Source organism: Suncus etruscus, chromosome 1, assembly GCF_024139225.1.
Source record: "Suncus etruscus isolate mSunEtr1 chromosome 1, mSunEtr1.pri.cur, whole genome shotgun sequence".
In the NCBI taxonomy this organism is placed as follows: Eukaryota; Metazoa; Chordata; class Mammalia; order Eulipotyphla; family Soricidae; genus Suncus; species Suncus etruscus.
The window spans coordinates 131,118,889-131,143,316 of NC_064848.1; the positions used below are offsets into that span (position 1 = coordinate 131,118,889).

Genomic DNA, 24,428 nt, shown 5'->3' on the forward strand with positions numbered 1-24,428 from the left:
ATGACCTGGTAAATAACTGAATAGCTTGGAAGTAAAAATGAGAGTAGAAGCTTTATTTTTTTTTTCATTTTTTTAAAAATTTAAGTAAACTAAGTTAAAGTCAGAGGTTATAAGGCAGAGCTCAACAAGGTCTGTAACCTTGAAATAGGTAATTATTCAACTCTAATTATCCACTATCCCTAATGTGGCTAATTCTGACAACATTTGCAAGTATTGAATTAGGCTCTCAGGAACAACCTAAGTTGGATTTAATGGAAGCTAAAATCAATAGTTAAAGTCTAAGAAATCTTCATATTATGAAATACTCCTACAAAATTGTAATGTAAAACTAATTTTGTGATGGCTGTCAGAAGCTCTTTTACCAACATAATTGTTGGTTACTGTGTGTGCTTTGCATGATAAAGGAATGGGTTTTGTCCCCAGTAATCCCAAACACTGTACCAGGAGTAATTTCTCTATTATATATCATGTATCCCAAAGTTATTGCTGCTTTGAGATAAATTTTTCATTTTATTTATTTCTAAAATCTGAGAGCAAGTCATACCATGCAACAGTCTTATACTATCATTAGTAGGACTAAATTCTCCTGGGGCAAATCATATCATCATAATACATTTCATAATCCCTAACATAGCATAATTTTAAAATGTTTAAAAAATTATAAGGCCTTTTTCAGAGACTGAAAAATCCTTTGAGGATTTTCAGGTTCATAAGTACATTTGAAGAGACTACTTTTCATTAGTCCTCCGTAGGGGGCTGGGTGTTAGGTTTGGAATAAGAGGATCTTCAAAGTCAATGGAGTAGTGTGGGAGTGTTGCTGGGTTACTGATAGACTCAGGACGCCTAAGCAAAAGTTAATGTTATGTGTAACTCCCATGGAGTTACTGGGAAAGCCCTATAAACACATACTTAAATGCACACTCTTCCTCCCACCTCTGTATCACCAAACATACAAGTGCTTACTGTCATTTCTGAGGAATTATTGAGTCATTGGAAAAGAGGTAAAACTGTCCCAAGAGTCTTGCGGTTGAGCTTCTAGTGCCGGTGTCCATATCCACCAGTGAATAGAGACCAAAACTTCTCTGCATGCTCTGCTAATAAATCAGGCCACCATGCAAATGCCTGTGAAAAGATGAAGAATGTAAAATCAGACTGCTTGATAGGGGACATATACAAAATACAGTGGTGCCTGACAAATGTGCCATTAGAAGTTAAACTGTAAAATGATATATAGGTAGAATACTCATGCAATTTAGTATTTCTAATCAAAGGCAAAAGGAATGTTGAGAATACACTATCATTTGTAGAACTACCAAATAGCAGTTACACTTATCAATAAATAAAAGGAGTTTCCTATTTGTTTTTTATATATTTCTCAAATATATAATTGTTCCTGCTGAATATATAATATAGGATTATATATCTTGCCTAGTACAGATCAATACTGGTTAAACCGCTAGAACCATACATGGTCCTCTGAGCACAACCAGGAATGATTCCTGAATACATTTGGATAAACAAAAATCAATCAGAAAAAAGATTATTTCTGCATTTTTCTGCATTTGGGAGGTTTTAATTCAAATTCCTTGTTTTATCAATTTGTTCAGGTTTTCTTTCCTTGATCTAGTTCAACTGGTGCATGTTTATAGGATTTTATATTATGCTTAAATGTCCAAAAAACTACCCAAGATGACTCACAATTTACAGATAGCAATAGCACCAGACACCAAATATAAACTTGAAACATTATATTACTTCATTTAAGAATGCATTATCAATCTACAGTAACTAAAACAATAAAATAATGGTATGAAAATAGACTAATAGGGGCCGGGCGGTGGCGCTGGAGGTAAGGTGCCTGCCTTGCCTTCGCTAGCCTAGGACGAACCGCGGTTCGATCCCCCGGCGTCCCATATGGTCCCCCAAGAAGCCAGGAGCAACTTCTGAGCGCATAGCCAGGAGTAACCCCTGAGCGTCACAGGGTGTGGCCCAAAAACCAAAAAAAAAAAAAAAAAAAAGAAAATAGACTAATAGGAACTGGAGAAATAGTAAAGCAGATAGGGTGCTTGCTTGCCCTTCATGACATCAACACAGGTTCAATCATAGCATCCTTCATTGTCCCTCAAGCACACCAGGGATGATTCCTGAGCAGAGTCAGGGAAAAAATCCTGAGCAGGTGTGGTCTGAAAAGCAAAATCAAACTCCCTCCTCCCCAAACTGATATACCAATAGAACTGAATTCAGGAATAAACCCACAATTACTATCAATCTCCGACAATGATGTAAAAATCTCAATGAGGAAAATATAGTTTTTATAGTTCTAGAAAACTGAATAGCTACATACAAAATAATTATATTTACAACTCACACAAAATTGTATTAATGGATTTAATGAAAGAACCTAAAATTTAAAGACCTAGAATAAAATGGGTGGAAAAATTTCCTTGATGTTGGGCCTTAGAAACAGTTGGACAGAACAGCCAGATGTAGAAAACAATAGAAGCAGATATATATAATTAACTACATAGAACTAGTTTTTTTGTATAGCAAATGAAACCATCAAAAAAGTTGATAAGTGCAAACTGTGAAATGGGAGGCAATTACTTGCAAAAGTATATAAGAGATTAATATCCAAAAATAGGGGCTGGAGAGATTAGCATAGAGGTAGGGGCATCTGCCTTGCATGCAGAAGGGACAGTGTTTTGAATCCTGGCATCCCATATGGTCCACTTAGCCTGCCAGGAGCAATTTCTGAGCATAGAGGTCAGGAGTAACCCCTGAGAGCAGCTGGGTGTGACCTCCCCCCAAAAACAAAAACAAAATCCAAGATAAGTTTGCTCCTACAATTCAATAATGAAGTAACATGCAAAAAATGGGTAGAAAAAATCTGAAATAGTTATTTCTCAAAGGACTTACAAATAGCCAGTGGAAGATAAAAAAAGGGTGCTCACCACATGATTATCATAATTTTCAAAAGTAAATAATAACAAAAGTGAATTACCATTTCCTGTTAGGAGAATTATTGATTTTTAAAATGATGTTTATGGAGATACTGTGTCTTGAAACTGATTGCTTTAAGTTTGGTCAGAAAATTGAATTCAGGGTGCCGGAGAGATAGTATGGAGGTAAGGTGTTTACCTTGCCATGCAGAAGTCCATTTGGTTCGAATCCCAGCATCCCATATGGTCCTTTTGACATAGAGCCAGAGTAACCCCTGCGTGGTGCCGAGTGTGACCCCGCCCCCCCCCAAAAAAAGAAAATTGGATTCAAAAATGGTCCCTGTTTACCATAAAGTAACTCCTTAGCACAGGGCTAAAAGTAGCCCTTGAGCACTTACTGGTGTTCTTATGTACCTTAAAATCATAAGAATCCAACACTGTTAAACATGTGACAATATTTATGGTTACAATAACATTACAAGTAATATTGTAAGCTATAACAAGTGAATAAAATATTGTAAGCTATAATAAGTGAATAAAATAACAAGAATGATTAATACTCTGTTGAACATATTAATAAAAGAGAAAATCCTTGTATAGCATGATAGTGTGAATAACCAGCATGGAAGAAAATATACAGTTCCTCAAAAAATTAAAACAGAAGTAGCATATAATCCACTTCTGGATTTATAGCTGTAGGAACTGAAATTTGAATTTCAGAGAGATATCTGTATTAGCATGTTCACTGCCATAATATATTTATGAAGCTAAGACATGAGTGTACACTAAGTAGCCACTGATTAATAAAAAAAAAGGGTACTTATATACAGTAAAATATTTAAAGAGAAAATATTGTATTGGTAACAACGTGGTTTAATCTGGAGGATATTTGGTTAGAGAAAGGTACAGAAGGTCAAATACTAAAACATGATCTCACATCTTTAAATAGTCTAAATAGACACTATAAATAAGAGTAATAGGAGAGTAGTTTATAGAGAGCAGAAAGGTAGAGTGAGATGTGCCATAGGGATATAATAGTGAAAGGTAGATTGATTATAAAAGAAGAACAAGCCCTTATAAATCTAGTCCACAATATTAAAATATTTAACATAATTAAATTATATATTCAAAATTTTGCTCAGAGATGCGTAGGTTAAGTGCTCTTATCATACAAAAAATAATGGGGACTGCCCTCTCGATATGCTTAAGAATGTTTTTTGTGGGGTTTTTTTTTGTTTTTTTGTTTTTGTTTGTTTTTTTGGTTTTGGCCACACCCTGGCAGCACTCAGGGGTTACTCCTGGCTACCTGCTCAGAAATAGCTCCTGGCAGGCACAGGGGACCATATGGGACGCCGGGATTCAAACCAACCACCTTAGGTCCTGGGTCAGCTGCTTGCAAGGCAAATGCCGCTGTGCTATCTCTCCGGCCCCCTTAAGATATGTTTTTAATTCACTTTTCTCTGAGTGTGTTTAAAATTTTGTTCATATATTTGATTCTAAGCTGTATATATTGAATTTCTTCTTGGTTCTTCCAACTTATTTTAAATTTAGCCTGAAATAGTGTTTAAAACATTTAAAACCTAGCAACTACAAAACATTCACACTTTGGTGGATAATCATATTTTTTTGTGATTCTTTCAATTAGAAATTAATCATTTAAAAGAAACATTAATTATATTATAAGCAGAGTTTCTTATTTATTTTCATTTTTCTAAGACTATAGACGATGATGATAGAATAAATTTGCTTTAATGTAGTCAAATATAAATTTAGATTCAAACTACAAATGAGTCAGTAACAAAAGAGTGGGTGATGAAAATGCAAAATATTTTATTAAAAGTTATATCATAAAATGTTTTTGCAAGTGAACTGAACATTGCTATGTTCTTTTCGAAATGGTAGATAGAAAATAGAAGAACTTGCAGGCTAAAGAAAGAGATAGCAATATAAATAATAATTCGCTTCATAAATAGGGACATCTTAATGTCCAGGTCAATGTTTTCTACTTCAACTTTGCTGTTATATGTGACACACGTGTTGAAAATGCTCTGCTCTATTGTTTTTTATTGCTCTTAGACTATTTTTGAATACAATGTACATGTTATTAAGATAGCTATATAATAAATATATACAAAAGTAAAACAATTTATATAGCTTTGTTACATATAAATATCTTGCTTCTATCTTAAAGCTTTCAGGGGTGACACAGGATCTGAGTCTTCTGAGTGGAGCAGAATAGTAACTCTGGAAAAATACAATACTGCAAAGAGAGATATTTTCGAAGTCTCACTTCCAGTTCACAACCAATACCTTTACAAAAGGTAAAAATTAAGAAAATAACAGTTATGTTGGGGTTTGGACTGGTCCAAGATTCTGAGAAACTCTCAAATCTTTGTGTAAAATTAACCTGGAAGAACAGACAATGTGAAATAAGAAAAATAAAGGAAAAGTAGTTTTCTTATTTTTTTAAAAGTAGCTACAGGTTGGAAAGATTTAACCAACTTAAAAATTCATTACACTTTGCATGTTTTTATGTCCTCACATTGTGTTATAACAGTATCAATCCTAATGTACATAACGAACATAAATACAACATGAATTTTCTTGTTCACCATATTATATTCATGATGATTAGAAAGAATACTTTAAGTAATCACTTGTCCTTGAAAATAAAAAGTGAACGTAGGCAGGCATATTACCTTGAGAACACAGAGTCAATTCTCTATCTGCTTTGCCTTGTTTTCCCCATCCCAGTGGGTAGTAAGCCATCCCACCCTGTGTTAGTAATAAAGAGACACAATGTAATCCCTCCCTAGGGAGTACAACTTCAGGGGGGATATGCTGAGGCCATAGCTCCACCAGGGAGGAGAAAACCCCCTTTTCACAAAAATGCATTCATCTATCGAGCCACAACCAAGTAATGATTAAGTTAGTATCTTGGGCTCAGGCACTAAGCCCTAATTAGTGTAAATGAGATGGTAGAGCAGGAGGCAATGTTTAATTTGGTTAAGAAAGAAATATAAAACAGAATTTGACTGTGATCTTTTAGTATTATTATTTCGCAGAAAAGTTTTTAGGCAATAATATCATCATATATAGTGCAAAAAATAGGGTCTGAGTGACAATAATTTTTGAAACCTGTTTTGCTGACTAAGTGTAGTTGAAGTTCAGTGACAGAAAAATTAAAGCAGATACAGTAGTACCTCAGAGTATGAAGTTAGTCATGAAACTTGAATGTTTATGAGTGTATCAAATCCCTGAATGGGTTTTTAGTTTTCTAGGGTCCTTTCTGAATAGCGAGGCAACCACTAGGTAGTTTGTCCTTAAACTCATCGAGGTTGGTTATAAAAAATCAAAAAATTATGGCAAAATTTGCTTGCATGCGCTAGAAGTTTGAAACTAGGGTCTGAAGCGATAGTTAGTCTGTGGGGGAGGGCACTCGTCAAACCACCGGTTAACTCCCTGGCAACAGTGATATGGCCCCCCATGCTACCAACCAGGAGTAATTTATGGGTGCCTGTGGTCAGAAATATGCCCTGAGTTATGCTGAGTGAGACTCTCCAAAATGTATGAAACTAGTTTAAATTAATGAGCTGAAAAAAAGTGAGAAATTAATAAATATAATAAATTTGAAATTAATGAGTCAAAAGTAAAAAACTACTTAAAATTATTAATGAGCTGAAATGCATGTAGATCGTATGTATTCAATGTCTGGGAAACAATAATGTTCTGACAATGAAACAATAATGTCAGACATGAATAATATATTTTTAAGAGTCAATCATATACATATATGCTAAGCATTGTTCTGAAGTCTTTTGGTATATCATCTTACATAAATTTCCAAATAACTCTTATCATGTAGATGATATAATTATTATTATTTTGTGCTAGCAAACTTGGAAATATTAAATAATTAACCTAATGAGAGTTATTACTAGTTAGAGAGTTATGGAGCTAGTAACTCTAGTAAGTAAGTCTAGTAAGAGAGCCATGATATAAATCCAGGTCAGATGGAATATAGAGATCAAGTTCTAAGTTTGGGGGCCCATTGGATAGTACTCGGAGTCTATTTCTAACTTAACTTTTAAGAGTCACTCACAGAATTTGGGGGGGACTAGGTATATTCAGGGATCCAACTCTCATCTTCTGCATGCAAAGAGTATGCAATCCGATCTATTGAGCCATTTCTCCCTGTCTACATCTACTTCTGAACTTAGTATATATGGTACATTTCCAGAACAATTTATTTACCTATTTACTTACCTTTATTTTGTACATCAGAGCACTATTAATGTCCTCAATTTTATCTTGTAAAAAAAACCCATTATAATTGTACTTCTTTATTGCTCTTTGAACTTCTTTGAGACCAGAGGCTTTTAATTCATTCATCCTCATTATATAGTCATATATATAAAATATACAACAAATAAAGGATGGTAGCCTAAGTGAGAAAAAAGTTTCTGGGGCCGGAGAGATAGCATGGAGATAAGCCATTTGCCTTGCATGGAGAAGGACGGTGGTTTGAATCCTGGCATCCCATATGGTCCACTGAGCCTGCCAGGAGTGATTTCTGAGTGTAGAGCCACGAGTAACCCCCGAGCGCTGCTGAGTGTGACCCAAAGACCAAAAAAAAAAGTTTCTGATTTTTGAATGTGACTCACAATGCTGTATTTTGAAGTTACTCTTTCAAGCTTTGGCCAATTTACTGTTTATATCCCCCATAGACAAATTCTTCAACACACATAAAATAGCATGTTTCAGAAAAGCTTTATTCTAGAAACATTCAAGCTATTGTGAAGAGCCAGAAGAATGGACTAGAACTTACAGTTATTAAACTCATCTACAAAAAGATTATAAGACCTCTACCTAATCAGGTCCCATATAAACATAAATAATAAAATAACTAAACAAGATAACATGAAATAATAACAAAATAATAAAATGCCTGAATTAGATGATAATAAATAATTTAATAATAAATAGATAATAAAATTTATTATTTTATTTTAATAATAAATCCAAATTTATTTATTTAAATAATAATGAATGAATGATAACATAAAATACTTTAAAAGATGTATAAGTAAATGACCATACTCAAATTTATGTATTTTAAAATTAGTAAATTAGATAGGTATGCGACTTTGTGGTAGACCATTTGCCTTGCAAATGTGAGGTTCTAGGCTTGATTCCCAGGATTTACCCTTGAGCACAGAATTGGGAGTAGTTCTTGAGCACCATTGGGCAAAATGGAACAAATTACTAAATGATGATCAAATATTTTATGAAGATAGTTTCATTTAAGAGTCACTGCAATAAACTGAATTCTGCTTTATAATAGATATCTTAAAGTCACTTACAATGTCATATATTCTAAAGTGAGGGACATTTGTTGGGGTAGAGACTCAATTTTACTCTGGCCCCCTTCATCTAACCTGAGACCTAAATCTATCTTTTATAAAGGTGCTGGTTTATCTCACTGGTTATACAGATGTGATTACTTGTGATTAAGTTTAATTCTATTATTTAATTATTGTAAACCTAGTTAGTAGGCAATAGATAGATTTTGTTGTAGAATCAAATAATTAATGATTGAGCTGGATGGAAGTGGATGCCATCCCAGGCCACGTGGCTCCGCAACCCCCATTCAGCCGGCAGGTCCCAGGTTAGGTGAACAGCGGAATCAGACTCATCCAGAGACAGGCATCAGGAAGCATCATCTTTATTCATGTCCTATTCACCACATGTGTGTGGCCTCTATCATAACCTTTCAAGCATTCAGCCATTCTTATCTAGACCTGCATCTTAACTCCTTCCAGCCATCTTCCTTTGACCTCCATGCTGGTCAAAGACCAAAAGAGGCAAGGACCCAAAAGCCAGAGAGCCCAGCAGGGCAGACGCCCCTAAACCCCTGGCTCAAAGGCTTATCTACCTTTTCCAAGACCCCTCCCAGGAATGGGTGGGGTCTTGCAGATAAGGTCACACATAATATCTGGTTCCCAAGACCCCTCCCAGAAATGGGTGGGTCTCAGGTAGCTACACCTAAATCCAGGGTGGAGTTACATCTCCCCCTTCTGTGAATATATAAAAATATAAATATATATAAAAAATATATATATAAAAAAATATAAAAGAGCCTTTTCGAACTGTGATTTGAACCCTGGACCCAAGAAAACGGCGATGATGGTGAGATTTCTGCTTTTCAGTTTCATTTTGGCTCTTTTCGGCTACACTGAGCCCAAAACCCTGGGCCACGTGCCACAATTTTCAAAGATGGCCGACACCCCATCTGGGGGCTCAAAGGCCATTGAAACAAAGGTGATGGAAGCTTGCATCACCTCCATCCCAGGCCCAGGCCCAGGACTGAGACTTTGTTACAATAAACAAAAACCTCAGCCTCCTCAAAGACTGATTAAAAGTCTAGATTGGAAATGGAGGAGAAAAAAGACTATTGAAAGTGAACTGATTTTCTGAGAATGACCTTCAGCTTGAATTTGGATTTCGACTTTGGAATTTGGAAATTTCGGACTGGACTTTTAGTTTGAACTCAACATCCAGACATTTCCTGTGGAACAAAAAAGCTGCAAACAAGTTGGGAGGGGAGAAAAGCTGCGAGCCTGGGATCCGCCCTCCAAATCAGAAAGGTGAAACAGCACAATCGGACTGGCTGCGGACCTGGAACCACATGGTCAACAACAGTGCGGGCTGCGGACCTGGAACCACATGGTCAACAACAGTGCGAGCAAACCGTCTGCGGGGCCTGGAACTATGGAAGTAATCCACGTGGTGAGATCAGCGTGGGACAAACCAGCATCTGGACTTATGGTTTTAGGAATAGGGACTAAAGGGGTAGTCATATATTTTACTCATAGTTGGTGATGGGATAAGTTTTAGTTAGTTAGTGGTTAAAAAAATAATAAAAAATAAAAAGGGAGTAGTAACAGTTTAGCCCATTTAAGATCTGATTTCTAACCGCCTGTATCTTTGTCTTGATTAAGTCATTTTCTTTATAATTTAAATGTGTTTTGTTTTCCAGTTAATATTTTCAATTGCAAAATGTTTTACTGTGTGTATTTTAATGTACTTAGCCTGTTTTTAAAATGTATGTTATGCATTTATGCTTTAGTACTTGTGTGTAGGGAAGATTAATAGGAACAGAAAGTTCCCCTAATATAGTTTAAAAGTATAGGAACATGAAAGTTCCGGAATAGTGCTTGGTAGAAAAGCATTAAGAGAATTTTAAGTTACAGGTGTATAGTATATTTTGCAGAAATGTTATGTTTTTGAGAAGGGCTGGTATGTTAATTCTCACTTTATTACATTGCTGCATGAAAATATTAACCCACCTTTGGCTACAGGTGGAGTCAGAATTACAAAAGGCTCTTTTATATTTCACAGAAGGGGGAGATGTAACTCCACCCTGGATTTAGGTGTAGCTACCTGAGATCCACCCATTTCTGGGAGGGGTCTTGGGAACCAGATATTATGTGTGACCTTATCTGCAAGACCCCGCCCATTCCTGGGAGGGGTCTTGGAAAAGGTAGATAAGCCTTTGAGCCAGGGGATTAGGGGCGTCTGCCCTGCTGGGCTCTTTGGCTTTTGGGTCGTTGCCTCTTTTGCTCTTGGACCAGCATGGAGGTCAAGAAAGGAGTTAAGATGCAGGGCTAAGAATGGCTGAATGCTTGAAAGGTTATGAGATAAGCCACACACATGTGGTGAATAGGGCATGAATAAAGTTGATGCTTCCTGATGCCTGTGTCTGGATGAGTGATTCCACCGTTCACCTATACCTGGGACCCGCCAGCTGGATAGGGGTTGCAGAGCCACATGGCCTGGGATGGCAGAGAAAGATCCCTCCATCCAATGCCATCCAGCCTCAATTATTAATTATTTGATTCTACATTTTGTTATTAGCAACTTTTATTAGTTTTTGGTCTACATTGGTGATGTTGAGAGCTTACTCCTGACTCTGCACTCAGAAAATACTATTGGAGGTGCCCATGGGGACCATATGAAAAGAAGGGCCAGCTGTGTGCAAGGCAGATGCCTTACCTACTGTACTATCATTCTGTTCTCTATAAAGTTTATTTTAATACAACTACAAGTGAAAGATGTTTCTTAGTTGTACATGAAAACAGAAAATTCAGGACATGTGAAAAAAATCAAATATCCCTTATTTTGTGTTAGAATCCACCCAGAAAGAGAATCTAGTTCAAATATCAATCAATGTTCATGTGAGTAAATCTACACTGAAATCCTCTCCTTCTGAAGCATCCTTGGAAATGGCAGACAGGATAGCATGAAAACTCTATCTTTTTGTAGCAAACAGAGATGCCTGCAATCCAAATTAATGCCAAACACCCTTTTTATCTTCAAGATGTCAGAGAGAGGGTGGACAATATTATATTTGTAATATATAAGGCCCTTATTTACATCAAAATTCTGCTGCAATAAATAGCAACAAAATAACCCACTTTGATCCTGTTTCCTCCCTTGGCATAGGAGGCATTTTCTCAGTATGCCATCCCCTTGGCCAGACCACAAGGAGAGAAAGAAAATGCCATAAGGAAAAGACAGCTCCAGTCTTGTATTAGCAGTGTCTCATCTTCATTGGCATCCCCACTTTGATGGCCAGTGTCAAACCTAGCAGCAAGAGAACCATGGTAGGGCATTCTTTTCCACTGTTCAAAACTGGGTAACAATGGAGTTTCCTGGCAAGTACTTGTAACTAATATCTGATCTGAGGCTTTACACAATCACTAAGCAGCTACGTATGTCAGGTAAGTTGCTCCAGCAACTTTATTTATTTATTATTATTTATTTATATATATATATATTCATTATTAGTAAAATACTGCTTACACAAGGGGTGGTCTAAGGGCAGCCTGAGGGTTTCTAATCAGTATCTGGAACATCCAAGTTTTATTTGATGAACAAACAGAGGCCCCTGGATGGCCTTGGATCACTTTGCAGATTTTTGTGGACAAACAGTTTAATCCTCAGAACGTGAAGATAGCCTTAAAATTGCTTGGCAAACTGAAGCTATCTTTCTTAAGAGGAAACACAGAAATTCACAAGGAAAGCCTGAGAAGAGAGGGTGAGAGGCCTATTGAGAGAAGGAAGGATAATTTTTGGAAAAGGTACTGTCAAAGATCTGAAGGACATGAAACCCACTTTACCGAGAAATTGCTGAAAGATAGAAACAACCTCTTAGCCCTGTAAAGGAAGCTGTCACTGTGGAGAGAACTAGAATGAAAAAAGAAGTTGCTGACACAGGAGCCACTTGAAGATCCCTTGAGGCAGATCCATTAACCTCCAGCAAAGTCTAGGTGTTTTTTTCAAGGAGAAAAGAAACTCTAGTTTGAACATCCAGCAAAATAAAGATCAGTACAGCTCACCAATTCACTCTGGGAATGACTTTGGAATCAGACCAATTTGTACCTCAATATTGTTCAAAGGGAAAGTTGGACTTTATGGAGATAAAAGTGGGCATTACACCATAAAATATAACCAGAGTCAGCATATCAAAACTGTCTCAGGTGGTCTTTTCTTAAGATGGCCAGGAGCAATTATGTATATTATTTTAGTAAAACCCAATCACCCAGGGACTTCAAGAAACACCCAAATTCCAAACACCCAAACACTCAAAAAGGAAACTGTTTAAAATGAATTATAATCAAAGTATATTCTAATCTTTAGAACTTTTTCTATCTAGAGAAACAGTGGGAAAAATTTTACTCACCTCTCTTCCCTGAGGGAGTCCAAAAATTTGGAAGCATTGTGGGATGGGAAAAATGCCATAGTGTTAAAAGCACTTTTGAAAAGACCATTGTGATAAGCTTGTATTTCTGCTATAGTAGAGTGATATTTATTACATATGATTACATTTGTTTAATTATTGCAAACATAATTTGGTAGGTTAAAATGAAATTGAATAAAATTAAAAAGGTAGATAAAAATTACATTCAGATTTCACTTGGATTTCTAGCAAGCATTTAGTGATTTCATGGAATAACATTAATTACACCTGATAGACAGGAATTTATTTTTTTCATCTAGTACAAAAAATTAAATGTGTTTTTTATGAAATATCTGGGAATATGAGATGTGCTTTGGTTACGTGAATATATACTGCAAGTGAGTGTGCAGTCAGATTGTTTTTAATTTAAAGAGGTCTAACAATCTGATAATAATGCCTTTTAACAAAAGACAAAGACAAAGCATACATGTATTTTATCATATAATCATTTTCATTGTAACACAGCAGAAGTAGTAGCACAGAAAAGATCCTCCTGGGAATTCATTTCAAATTATTGAAGCAGCTGTTTCTTCAGTTTAAAATAAAATATCCATAACAAGTTCACACATGACAGATGTAAGGTAAAAACTAGATTCCACAGTGTGAGGTAAAAGCAGATGTTTTGAATGATCATATTTATAACCAGATACAATAAATCTTTGTTACCAATAGTATGGTTTCATGAATATTCTTTTCTCAAATTTTGCTTAAAATATACTTCCTGTCATTTCTTTTATTTTTGAGAACTGGGCTTCATTAAAGAGAGATATTCCATAAAGTCTTATATACCTGGAATCTTTTCTCCTTTCTCTTTTCTTATACCTTAAAATCAAAGACCTGTTTGGGCACTGAAATTTATGAGATTTATTTATATAGACACCTTTATTACAAATTTAAAGTCATAAAACTCTTGGGCTTTAATACATACTCATGACTACTAGAAGGAGTAGACTTAGAAGAAGTACTTCGGGTCTTAGAATAAGTACTTTGGGGGCCAGAGAGATAGCACAGCAGCGTTTGCCTTGCAAGCAGCCAAGATCCAAGACCTAAGGTGGTTGGTTCGAGATCCCGGGGTCTCATCTGGTCCCCCGTGCCTGCCAGGAGCTATTTCTGAGCAGATAGCCAGGAGTAACCCCTGAGCACCGCTGGGTGTGAACCAAAAACCAAAAAAAAAAAAGTACTTTCGTGAAATTCACTATATTTAGTGAATGTTAGTAAAAAAAATTAGGTTTTTAAAGACCTAGAGCAAACTAAAAATAGTGGAAATTTACAGAACATTCAAAAAAAAAAAACCTGAATGATCAATTGTTGGATGATCAATTGCCTAGTTATAAATGACTTTTAAATGATTTTATTATCTTAGAGCTTATCACTTATTTTTCCATGTAGATAAACTGACACTTCTAAATGAAAGTAATGATGGCATTGGTGAAAGTCAAATGATCTCTTCTCACTTTGCTTCTGACTAGATGCACTTCTTCAGCAGTCACTGTATGATTGCTCATGTGACTAAGAACATTACTACTGTTTGAAATGGGTTTTTATATATGCATGCAAGGAATTATACATCTGTTCTAAGTTTTCTCGTGGAGTATAGGCAGATATGTTTTCAAGTCTGTGGATGGTCACCTTATTAGTGTCATTCCTCCTATGCCAAAACATTATATATATAGCTCTAGGTTATAATGAAAGCTAGTCATCACCTCTGCATGATGCTCTTCATTCTGCTGCAAGACTTCTATGCAGAGCTCTGCAAGATGAAGAACCTCTTCCAGTTTTCTAGAAGGCGATGCCTGATTCATAGTTTCTATATTGAAAGAAAATAGGAATAGCATTATCTTGAAAATCAAAAGTTATATATGCTTGAATACATAACAGTGGCACCATGGTGCTGAATTGAAATGACAAAGCAAATTTTTGAGGAGGAGAGGAAAGAAATGATGATACATTCTTTAACAAAACAGTTCATCAGACAGGCAGAACAATTTCACCTATAAAGCAATCACTGCAAGCTGCCAGTGCTTTGCCATTTTACATATAAAACCTAACAGGTGCATCAGCACATTAGATGCTCAACTTCTGCAACAAACAAGTTATAGTCTTCCTCAAGGTCAGAAACACAAAGAAAGCAGATACCACAGTCTTTTACATCTGTCTGTATTGTATTATCAATATAATACCATTTTTACTAGATGAGTCATTATTGGCAATAGCAACAAACATGCAATTTTGGGCTTCAATTTAAATTCTCAGTTTGAAATAGATGTAACTCTTTTGGTTCTTAAACTCAGGAAGTACAAAATGCCTAAAACTATGTTAGTCTGCAATGAACTAATTTCCTACCTCTTTTCCCTATTCAACTTCCTCCAACTGGGAAGGAATGGGGAAGGTATACTTTAAAGCTGAAGGCTGGGGCCAAAGTGGTGGTGCAAGCAGTAGGGCACTTGCCTTGTATGTGCTAGCCTAGGACAAACTCTGGTTTGATTCCCCGGTGTCCCATATGGTCCCCAAGCCAGGAGTCATTTCTGAGCACATAGCCAGGAGTAAACCCTGAATTTCACTGGGTGTGGCCCCAAAACCAGAATAAATAAATAAACAAATAAATAAACTTGAAGGCTATTTCAGGATTTAAGGCAAGCACATATAAAAAAGAGGCTAAGCTTCAATGATATTAAGTGCATCTACCTTTAATTTATCAAACAAGAATGCAAAGTAGTTAATTTTAGAGACACAAGGAACTTTCCAAAATTAGAGGAGCCCTCTGGTTTCTAAAGTGAAATAACACTATTTCAAAATTGAACACAAAGATTTTAATAAGAACATTAAAGGTAAACATGCTCAGATTCATGATGCTAGGAAGGAAAATAAAACTTTCAGGAAAAAAATTTTTTTCTGTCATGCCTAAGGAATACTATTCTGCAACAGATTCTCCTTCTTAACTTCAGCCCCCAGTTTTGATGAGCAGCTTACTTTTTTTTTTTTGCTCCTAATTTGTTCCCAAAGGATATAAAAGATGCAGTGAGATATTGCTTAGATTGGAGCTTGTGCATTCAATATCCTCTATAAGCTTAGTGTAGGTCAGAGGAGTGCACAGAGACCCTCCCCTTGGTACACATACTACAAAGTTCTCTTGCAGCAAGGAAAAGACATTGCTCATCTGTGACAGGAATCAGAGTAACTTGATTTTTATTTTCAGGACAAGCTATATACCAAATATCCTATGGCTTAGTGTGTTAGAAATGAAAAATTGGTGGCAGTATGTTGTGTCCTGATTTTAACTCACACCCTAAAGATTATTATTACAAACATTAGTACAAAATTCCTTAGACAACAGCTCTCTGATCTTGTGTGTTAAACAAACATGTCTACATCTTGGAGTGTAAAATAAGGAAACCTTATGCCTAGCCAGATGGGTGCTCTGAGCCTGCTCTTTTGGATAAAGCTCAAGTTATTCTCCTATGGTTCAGAAAATTGTGGAAACAATGGAAATATAGCAGTGGCACAGGATTGGAGCTTTAGGGTTAGGATCCCTGGGACAGTAAGTGGGGTTAGTATCAGGCTCTAATAGAGAAACAGATGCTCCTATTTTCTGAGCTATCCTCAGAAAAGAAAAAGCATTCATTCAAAAGGGTGTATGCACACTACTATGCATCATAGTATTTAATACAATAGCTAACAGTGGAATCACCATAGATGATCAACAACAGATGAGTAAATTATGAAGGCAATGGAATATTAAATAGTTTGAAAATAACCAGAAAGCAAAAGATAGAAGGATGACCCAAAGGTCTGAAGACTCTTGTTCAGAGAATGATGATCCATGAAGATGAAACTAGGAAATTACTCTAAATTAATGGGCTACCTCATTTAGAACTAATCATCATATCTGCACAATTTAGTCTATATTGGGGCCAAAGTGATAGTACAGTGGTAGGGCATTTACCTTGCATGCTGCTGACCTGAGATAAACCTGGGTTTGATCTCTGGTTCCTATGTGGTCCTGAGCCTTCCAAGAGCAATATCTGAACTCAGAGTCAGGAATAACCCCTGAATTCCACTGGGTGTGGCCAAAACTCAATACATATATACATGTATGTGTGTGTTTGTGTGTGTGTTTTATGTACCATAAAACCCTCCCACACAGTTAGGATAATCTAAGTCATCTTCCTGAGGAGTGTAGATACGATAGAATTTAACATTATCTTAAAATGTGTGGCCTTCTCAAAGCTCTGGGCTAAAAGAATTGCTCCTCTTACTGAAAAGCCCCTAGGACAGTCTTATAAACTTGGTAATAGGATGTGCCCAACTAGAAGGAACTTTATTTTTCCTGTGCTTTCAAATACCATTAGGAGGCTTTAGAACATTATAAGTACATCATATCTGTTGAGAAATATAGTATGTATAATACAATGGAGAAGAAATATCAAAAATAAAATACAATTTATTTAACTTTGAGTGGAACTGTAAACAGTTCTTTTGTCACTAACATGCCAAAGCTGGGTAAAACAGCAAACCTCTCAAGGTTTCATAGCTTTCTTCTAAGAATACCACTCAAAAAACTCAGGATTATTAGATAAATAATTTTAGGGTAATAAGACTTTATAGTGATTTTTAAAATCTTGAGTATATCACAAGTATACCATAATTTATCTATCTCTAGCTTAATGATGCTTAAATTAGTTGAGGATTCTTAATTTATGGGTCTAAAATAAGTGGGTATTTATTTTGCTATTGGGCTACTTTCCTTACACTTTGTGTTTAGGAATTCTCCCTGATGTGCTAGGGGATCACATACTACTGGGGATCAAACCTGGCCCACCATATGCAAAGCAAGCACTCTAGCCCTTTGAACTATCACCTTGGTTCCATATAAAATAAATATTTAAACTTCTTAAAGATATTTGTTCATTTTTGTATATAGAAACAGGGGGAGAAAAGAGTGATAACGTTCAGATTCTCAAACAAATGAGAAGAATCAATGCAATAAATAATCTGTAATGTTTTGAGTTGAGATTCCTATGTGTTCTTTGTTTATATTATACTGTATCACTTACATTTATATATGATCGTATCATTTATTTTGTTTTATTTTTTTGGCTTTGGGTAACACCCAGCAGCGCTCAGGGGCTACTTCTGGCTCTGCATTCAGAAATCACCACTGGCAGGCTCGGGGGACCATATGGGATGCCAGGATTCGAACCACCATCCTTCTGCATGCAAGGCAAATGCCCTACCACTGTGCTATCTCTCCGGCCCCCATATCATTTATTTTATTAACAAAAGGGAAATTCAACAGTATTCATCATACTGATAAATTTATTTTTGTCAGTCTTCAGTACATTATTTGCTGAATCATTCTACATATTAGGAAACTGTGCCCCATCTCCACCCCAATTCTAGGAAAAAGCATCTTGAAAAGGTGAAAGCAGATACATATGCTGACTGAAACAGTATTAAAACCTTACCTCTGGTATCAAATAATACAATACAATAACGATTTTTATAACTTTATATTAATTTTTTTTAGAATATCTTTATTTAGGCACCAGGGTTTCAAACATGTTTGTAGTTGGGTTTCAGTCATAAAAAGTTCATCCCCTTCAACATAACATAACATAAATGTATTTTTAATTAAATAATACATTTAACATAAACTTCTGAAATAGCTGGAAGTTTGAAAAGTTTATAAAGTCATCATATCTGTGGTATCAAGTATGCAATGGAAGTGGAAAATAACAGAAATCTCAAAACTTGTTTCTTTTTTCATCTAAGTATGGTGGAAAACCAGTTTTTTTTTAAAATGACTTGATCTTAAAAACTCCCAAGAATATTTGGTGACCTACTGAAACTTAAAAACAGTCTAAAATATATTATCCTATCTAGATTAAATGCATTGAGAGAACTGAAACTTTTACTTGCACATAATAGCCACTCTAATACTTTAAATAAATACATTTATTTTTATCAAGTACACTATATAAGAGTAATTGCTGGTTGCCACTCATTTCATTATAGCCCCAAAGTTTAATGCATGCCAGAGTCTGAAAGCTACTTTCTAAATGTTGAATTCCTAAAGATTCTTCTCAAAATGTTCATTTTAACTTCCATGCAACATTTCTAAAGCAATACAGATATATTCCTCAAATTTCAAAGCAAGTTGCTGATTCTTATAAAACATTTCAAGTAATGACATTTAAAATAAAAATATCCTTATGTATATGGCTTTTTTGGGGATGAATTTTATTGCATACTATTGGAAATTATTCCACTTTCTTGTAAAATATTTTTACTTTTCTATGACAACACTCCTTATTACCTTCAAGCAATTCTTTTTAAATATCTATCTAAATTACAGAAAGAGATCTCACTGGAGAAAAGGAAAGTGGGACTACATAAGAATATAGCTAAACCCTTTTGCTTTGATCAGCTTTAATTAATCTCCCGCTTTAAAGAAAGCAGACACATATAGAGCATTCACCTTTATTGTCTCCCTTCCTGATTTCTGCCAAAGATTCTATAATATTATACATAAAGCTTTTGGCGGAGGTTATAAAGGGACAAGGGGAGAAGATGAGTAAGACAAAATTTCCCTTATGTGGTTAGGATATGTAGAAATGTGTAATATACCTCATCTTATTTCTGTGATCACATTCTTCTGTAACCTTGCAGAATTTTTACACATAAAAGATTTTAAGTTCACATTTTTAGATAATACATTAGGACCTCAAAGTCATGTTTCTATCTTACACCATTCAATTGACCCACATTACAAGTTTCACAGGTCCTTTAATCTTTTCCCTGTGAAAATCACCAATCTATTTTTTATATATGAGACTGTTTATTTTATTTTGTGTTTTTATTTATTATGAACTTAACCTTGAACAGACATCCACACTTCAAGTGAAACAACAAAATAAAATTCAAGGTAGTGTTAGGTTGAAGGGCTATGAAAATAATTCCATGACAGCACTGACTGCTTTCTTTTCTTGTGTCTGGGTCAGAATGACCTTCTAGAGTGTGGTAACAGAAAACTCCTGATTTTATACTCAAACTTCTTGCTTAGTTCTTCAACATCCTTAGATTCTGCTGCCCTGAATTTATTCATCTGATACTTATTGCATATAAGTCACTTGCATTAACAACTGACTGAACACAACAATGAACAAAATAACAACTGTTTTCACAGAAGTTATATGTTTTTCTCTAACCAAATAATGAAATTATAAGTTAGAAGGTACATAGCATCTAATTTTTTTATCAGTATGAGGAAGTGCTATAGTAAAGGTTTAATTGTTAATGAAATACCTTCACTGTGTAAGAAGTGTTGTTAGCTTACAAACAATAGAAACAATAAACCTTTAGGATGGATTTAAATCGATTATGTTTAACCTAAGGTATTTCTCAAAATAAAATTAATTTCAGTGAGAATATTTCAAAATTTAGATTTATAAAAATAGACCATAAAATTTAGATAAAATTTAGCTAGCAGCAAGCTGACAGTAATTATTTCCACTACTTTTTAATCATCCTTCAGAAGAAATTCACTCTTCTGTTGCCTAGAAGGATGTTATTCTAGAAAGATGAAGAAAATATTCTGGTATTACATCACTAAAAGGAGATGCTTCTAAGACTTCTGAAATGCTACAGGAGATAGTTGTAGGAAAAAATAAAACTAAAAGAGGAATGAAGACAAGACCCTTCTCCAGGGAAAAGGAGGCACAGTATGGACTATAGTTTGGAAGTAGGGAAATTACAACATTAAAAAGGAGTCGCCTGGGACATTATTTGTAGACCCAAGCAGTGAGACTTCGCTTTATATGATTAAAACAACAACAACAACAAGAAAATTGACTAATTGTACAATATTATATTAATTCCACCCAAACCACAAATATAATTTAGTGGCCAGTACTGCCAGTTAGCTCTCATTGGACTACTGGTGAGGAAAAATATCTGTCCTTAATTGAGAAATGGTGGCATATATTTCTTCATCTTCCTGAGTCACATTCACAAAATTAGTGATTTATCTCTCTAATCTCTTTACCATATACAAATAAAACAATAAGTGTATATACACAAAGCACATAAATGATTCAAAATCTAGTGAAAGGTATGAAAAGGTACCATTTGAACTATTTTTCTATGATAGAATTTCATTTTATTCATGAACTTATTTAGCCCCAGCCTAACCTTCTCGTGGTATTTCTATTGGCACCTTATTCTGCCTAAATTAACACCTTGAGTCAGTTTCCCTTTGCTGCATCACCTAGATTGATGATTCTGTTGAAAAATACATTTTTATTAAGAAATTTTAAAGGATAATTTTTAGGTTACTCTGGTAAGTGATATAGTGAGAAACTAGCAAACACAGGCTCCTGAGAATCTTAATCCTGACCAGAGTTCAAGGCTCTAGGGGCTTCTCATCCCCAAAGGGAAAGGAAGGTAGGAGATCATGTACCTTCTTTCCCACTAAACAAACAACCCTACCCCCTTCCAACTTATCTACAATTTTAGAGTTTGTGACTAAATGAGAGGTTCTGGGGGCATCAACTTAGTCCCTAGGTAATGGTAACTTGTTGGCTAACAAACGACTATTTTAAAAATATGAGAAAAGTGGTATATAAAATAAAATCTCACTTTTTAACTTTTTTATGTCAACATGTCTATACTTTTGCCTGATATATGATTCCACAATATATGACAAAAGAGTCTGATGGACTCTCTTCTAATTTGTAGGATACAACCTAAATGATATTACTGTTCATTGAGTACTTGGTTATATATTGCCTTTTTCATCAATGAAAGAATTATTGTAGATTGTAGACCTCTACTCCAGTATGCTTCCAAATCACCAAGGGCTTTATAAAACACAGATTGTTTGGCATCACTCCCAGAGTTATAGATGAGGAGCCCAAAAATTCTCACTTCTGACAATTTCCCAAGAGATGAGAGTGGTTTCGGGACTGTACTTTAAGAACTACCAGTGTCAATGCAAACAAAGTTAAAATATTTAAATTTAGATTAATCCTCTTCTAAATGAAATACAGCTATATATATAAGCTTCATTTCCAGAAATATGATTTTTAAATTACCTTTTCTATGGAATATGAACACATTTTACCATTTGGTAATGGTAGCTGAGGTAGGATGCTGTATATATTTGAACAATCCTTGTGTGAATGAAAATAAGCAATCTTAGATGCTATTGCCTCCCTAGAGCTGTTTAAAATCCTTAGTACTACTAATGCCACAGATGTTTGAAAACAATAGGTCTGTGGTCTTTTAATTTCAAGGCTCCCATTGGGGCCAACTCATTTAATGACCCTGTCATTTAAAGCAGGAGTTCCCATTAATACTTTCTTGGATTAACCATACTAATGATGTAGTGCTTTGAAATAATTGTCACACGGTCACAATCATATTACCTATTTTACGGGATTATTTTTCACATCAATAAATTCATTTTTAAACAAATGCTAAGCTAGAGAACAAAGGAGAATTGACTACGAAGAGAATAGACCTCTGGCATTCAGACTGCATCCAAACTGAGCAATCTCAAGTCAACAGGTACATGGTGATTCACGAACGATGGACCATAAAAAGACAAATCCATGTGAAAGAATGCTGGTGACTTTTGTGAAATATTTTGAGGAAAAAAGATGTAGACGTATTCCACTTTTAAGGTTTTAAAAAATGGACTGGTATAATTACGAACAAAATATCATTAGAAAACACATTACATACATATTGTGTGCATATATACACATAAATATATATTTAGCACCTCAGCAGGTGAAACTGACAATACTTCAATACTTTCCTTGGTTTTATTATTCTTATATACACATATGCTCATTATCCCTAAGTGTAATTCAAAATCAGAAATGGAAAATCATAAGAAAAATTTTAATTATTGGAACTATCATAAAAAATCTAAATCATAAAAGTCTGTAATATCTTAAATGTCATGCTCAATGTTTATGTGTATCATACTCTCTTTCTGTTCTTACACTGTCTTCTATATTCAAAAAGTTGGCCCATGAAAAAGAGAATTACAAAATGTGAGGTTCAATGATGAGTTTAGAGGAGGGTTATGGGGAAGGTAGAAGGGACTCTAGTGATTAAACAGCTGGAAGAAAAGCTGAAGAGAATAAAAAACCGAGCAAATAAAAAATGTCTTTTAAATCATTTACAAAGATCTGAAGTATTGTTGCTTAGAAACTAGTTAAAACATCTTGAAGTCTAAATTTTTAAGACATGCAATCAAGATTAGAACAACAAAGTCATGAATCAATATGCTAATATATTTTATGTAAAGATTTGGAGACAGCCCACTCTAGGACAAGTGTAAATGACAGGTGTAGAGAGAAGATACGTGTTTATTTTCATCCTGTTTCTACAGTTTTCATGTCATAGGTCTGTTTGCCACATAAAGTGTGTGTATGGTCCGATGCCTCAGGGATATTTTACAGGTTTTCCTCTTGAATTAAAAAAAAATCTGGCATTAGGAAAGCTTCAATTAGGCCTTTAAATTCAGTGCCTGAAGCTAGATGGCCACTTTGTACTGGCTTATGAGTAATGACTGCTTTCCAGTTTCAAAAACTATTAATCTGTCTAGACTGTGAGTACTTACAATCACTGTTGAGAAATGAAGAGGCAAAAATCTGTCAGTTTGCATTACTCTGGTTTTTCCCAACTGGAAAAGACTTTTTAATACACCTAAACTACTGGGATTAACAAGGTGCTTCAGGAGCCATGCTGCATGCCACTTGGTTTACCTGTTGACACGTTAGCAAATAACTAAAGGGTCATCATCAATCAGTTTGGTTTCAAATACTGGATTCCAAGAATGATACACTCTATGTGACTGCTCACGAGAGGAAGAAGGCTTGCTATTTCAAGTTTGTATTTATCTGTGCACTACATTCCATATCAAAGATAAAAGCAAATGCATGACACACTGTCAAGTGAGCTGAGTAAGCTGGCATTCTTCGTGAGACCTTTTAGGGAACAGGTGTTGAACACTTGTAATGAGATTTCCATGCATTTTCAGAGGAATGAGATAAGATTCTGCCAAGAGCTGTTCAGAGTGTTAGATAGAGATCACGGCCAAGGCAATGAGTCTCAGGAAGGAATACAGCAAAGGAAATGCTATATACTTTGTTTTCTCATAAGGTGCTTGCTTCTCACTATGACTTTTTATAAAAGCAAATTTCATCAAAAAGAAGCTTTATAAACAAATATAAAAAAATTTCCAGATTCAACGGAAATATATTCAATTCAGTTTTACTGGTACACTATCTTTTCCAATACGTGATTTTATGAATCCTCTTTCCTTGTGAATCGATATCATTCATGGTGTTTTCATAATATTCCTTCAGACTGTATCTGGTATTTTTTTCCAGGCATAAATGCTTGGCTAATAATTCTTATAAAAATAATGTAACTAAAATGCAACATGCCTTTCTTTTAAAAATTTTCGTTTTCTTTTTTTTTTATCTTTCTTTTCTTTTTATGTTTTAGATCACACCTGTGATGCTGAAGTTTTACTCTTAGCTGTAGGCTTAGAAATCTCTATTGGTAGTGCAAAAGGACAAACATTTTAATCAGAGAGAGAACCTGAGTTGGCCACACACAAGGCAAATGTCTTGACTCCCATACTATGCTGCTGGTCTTGCAACATGCTT

The 24,428-nt window shown here is 35.1% G+C and overlaps 1 protein-coding gene across 1 annotated transcript in view; it reads right to left on the bottom strand.

Annotated features, from left to right (window-relative positions):
• Positions 1-24,428, bottom strand: part of CADPS2 (calcium dependent secretion activator 2) — a 613,966-nt gene that overhangs the window by 93,778 nt on the left and 495,760 nt on the right. Inside the window, 5 exon segments of the mRNA XM_049771072.1 lie at positions 964-1,042; positions 1,044-1,058; positions 1,060-1,122; positions 12,685-12,693; positions 14,445-14,548. Coding sequence (XP_049627029.1) covers positions 964-1,042; positions 1,044-1,058; positions 1,060-1,122; positions 12,685-12,693; positions 14,445-14,548 — 270 coding nt within the window.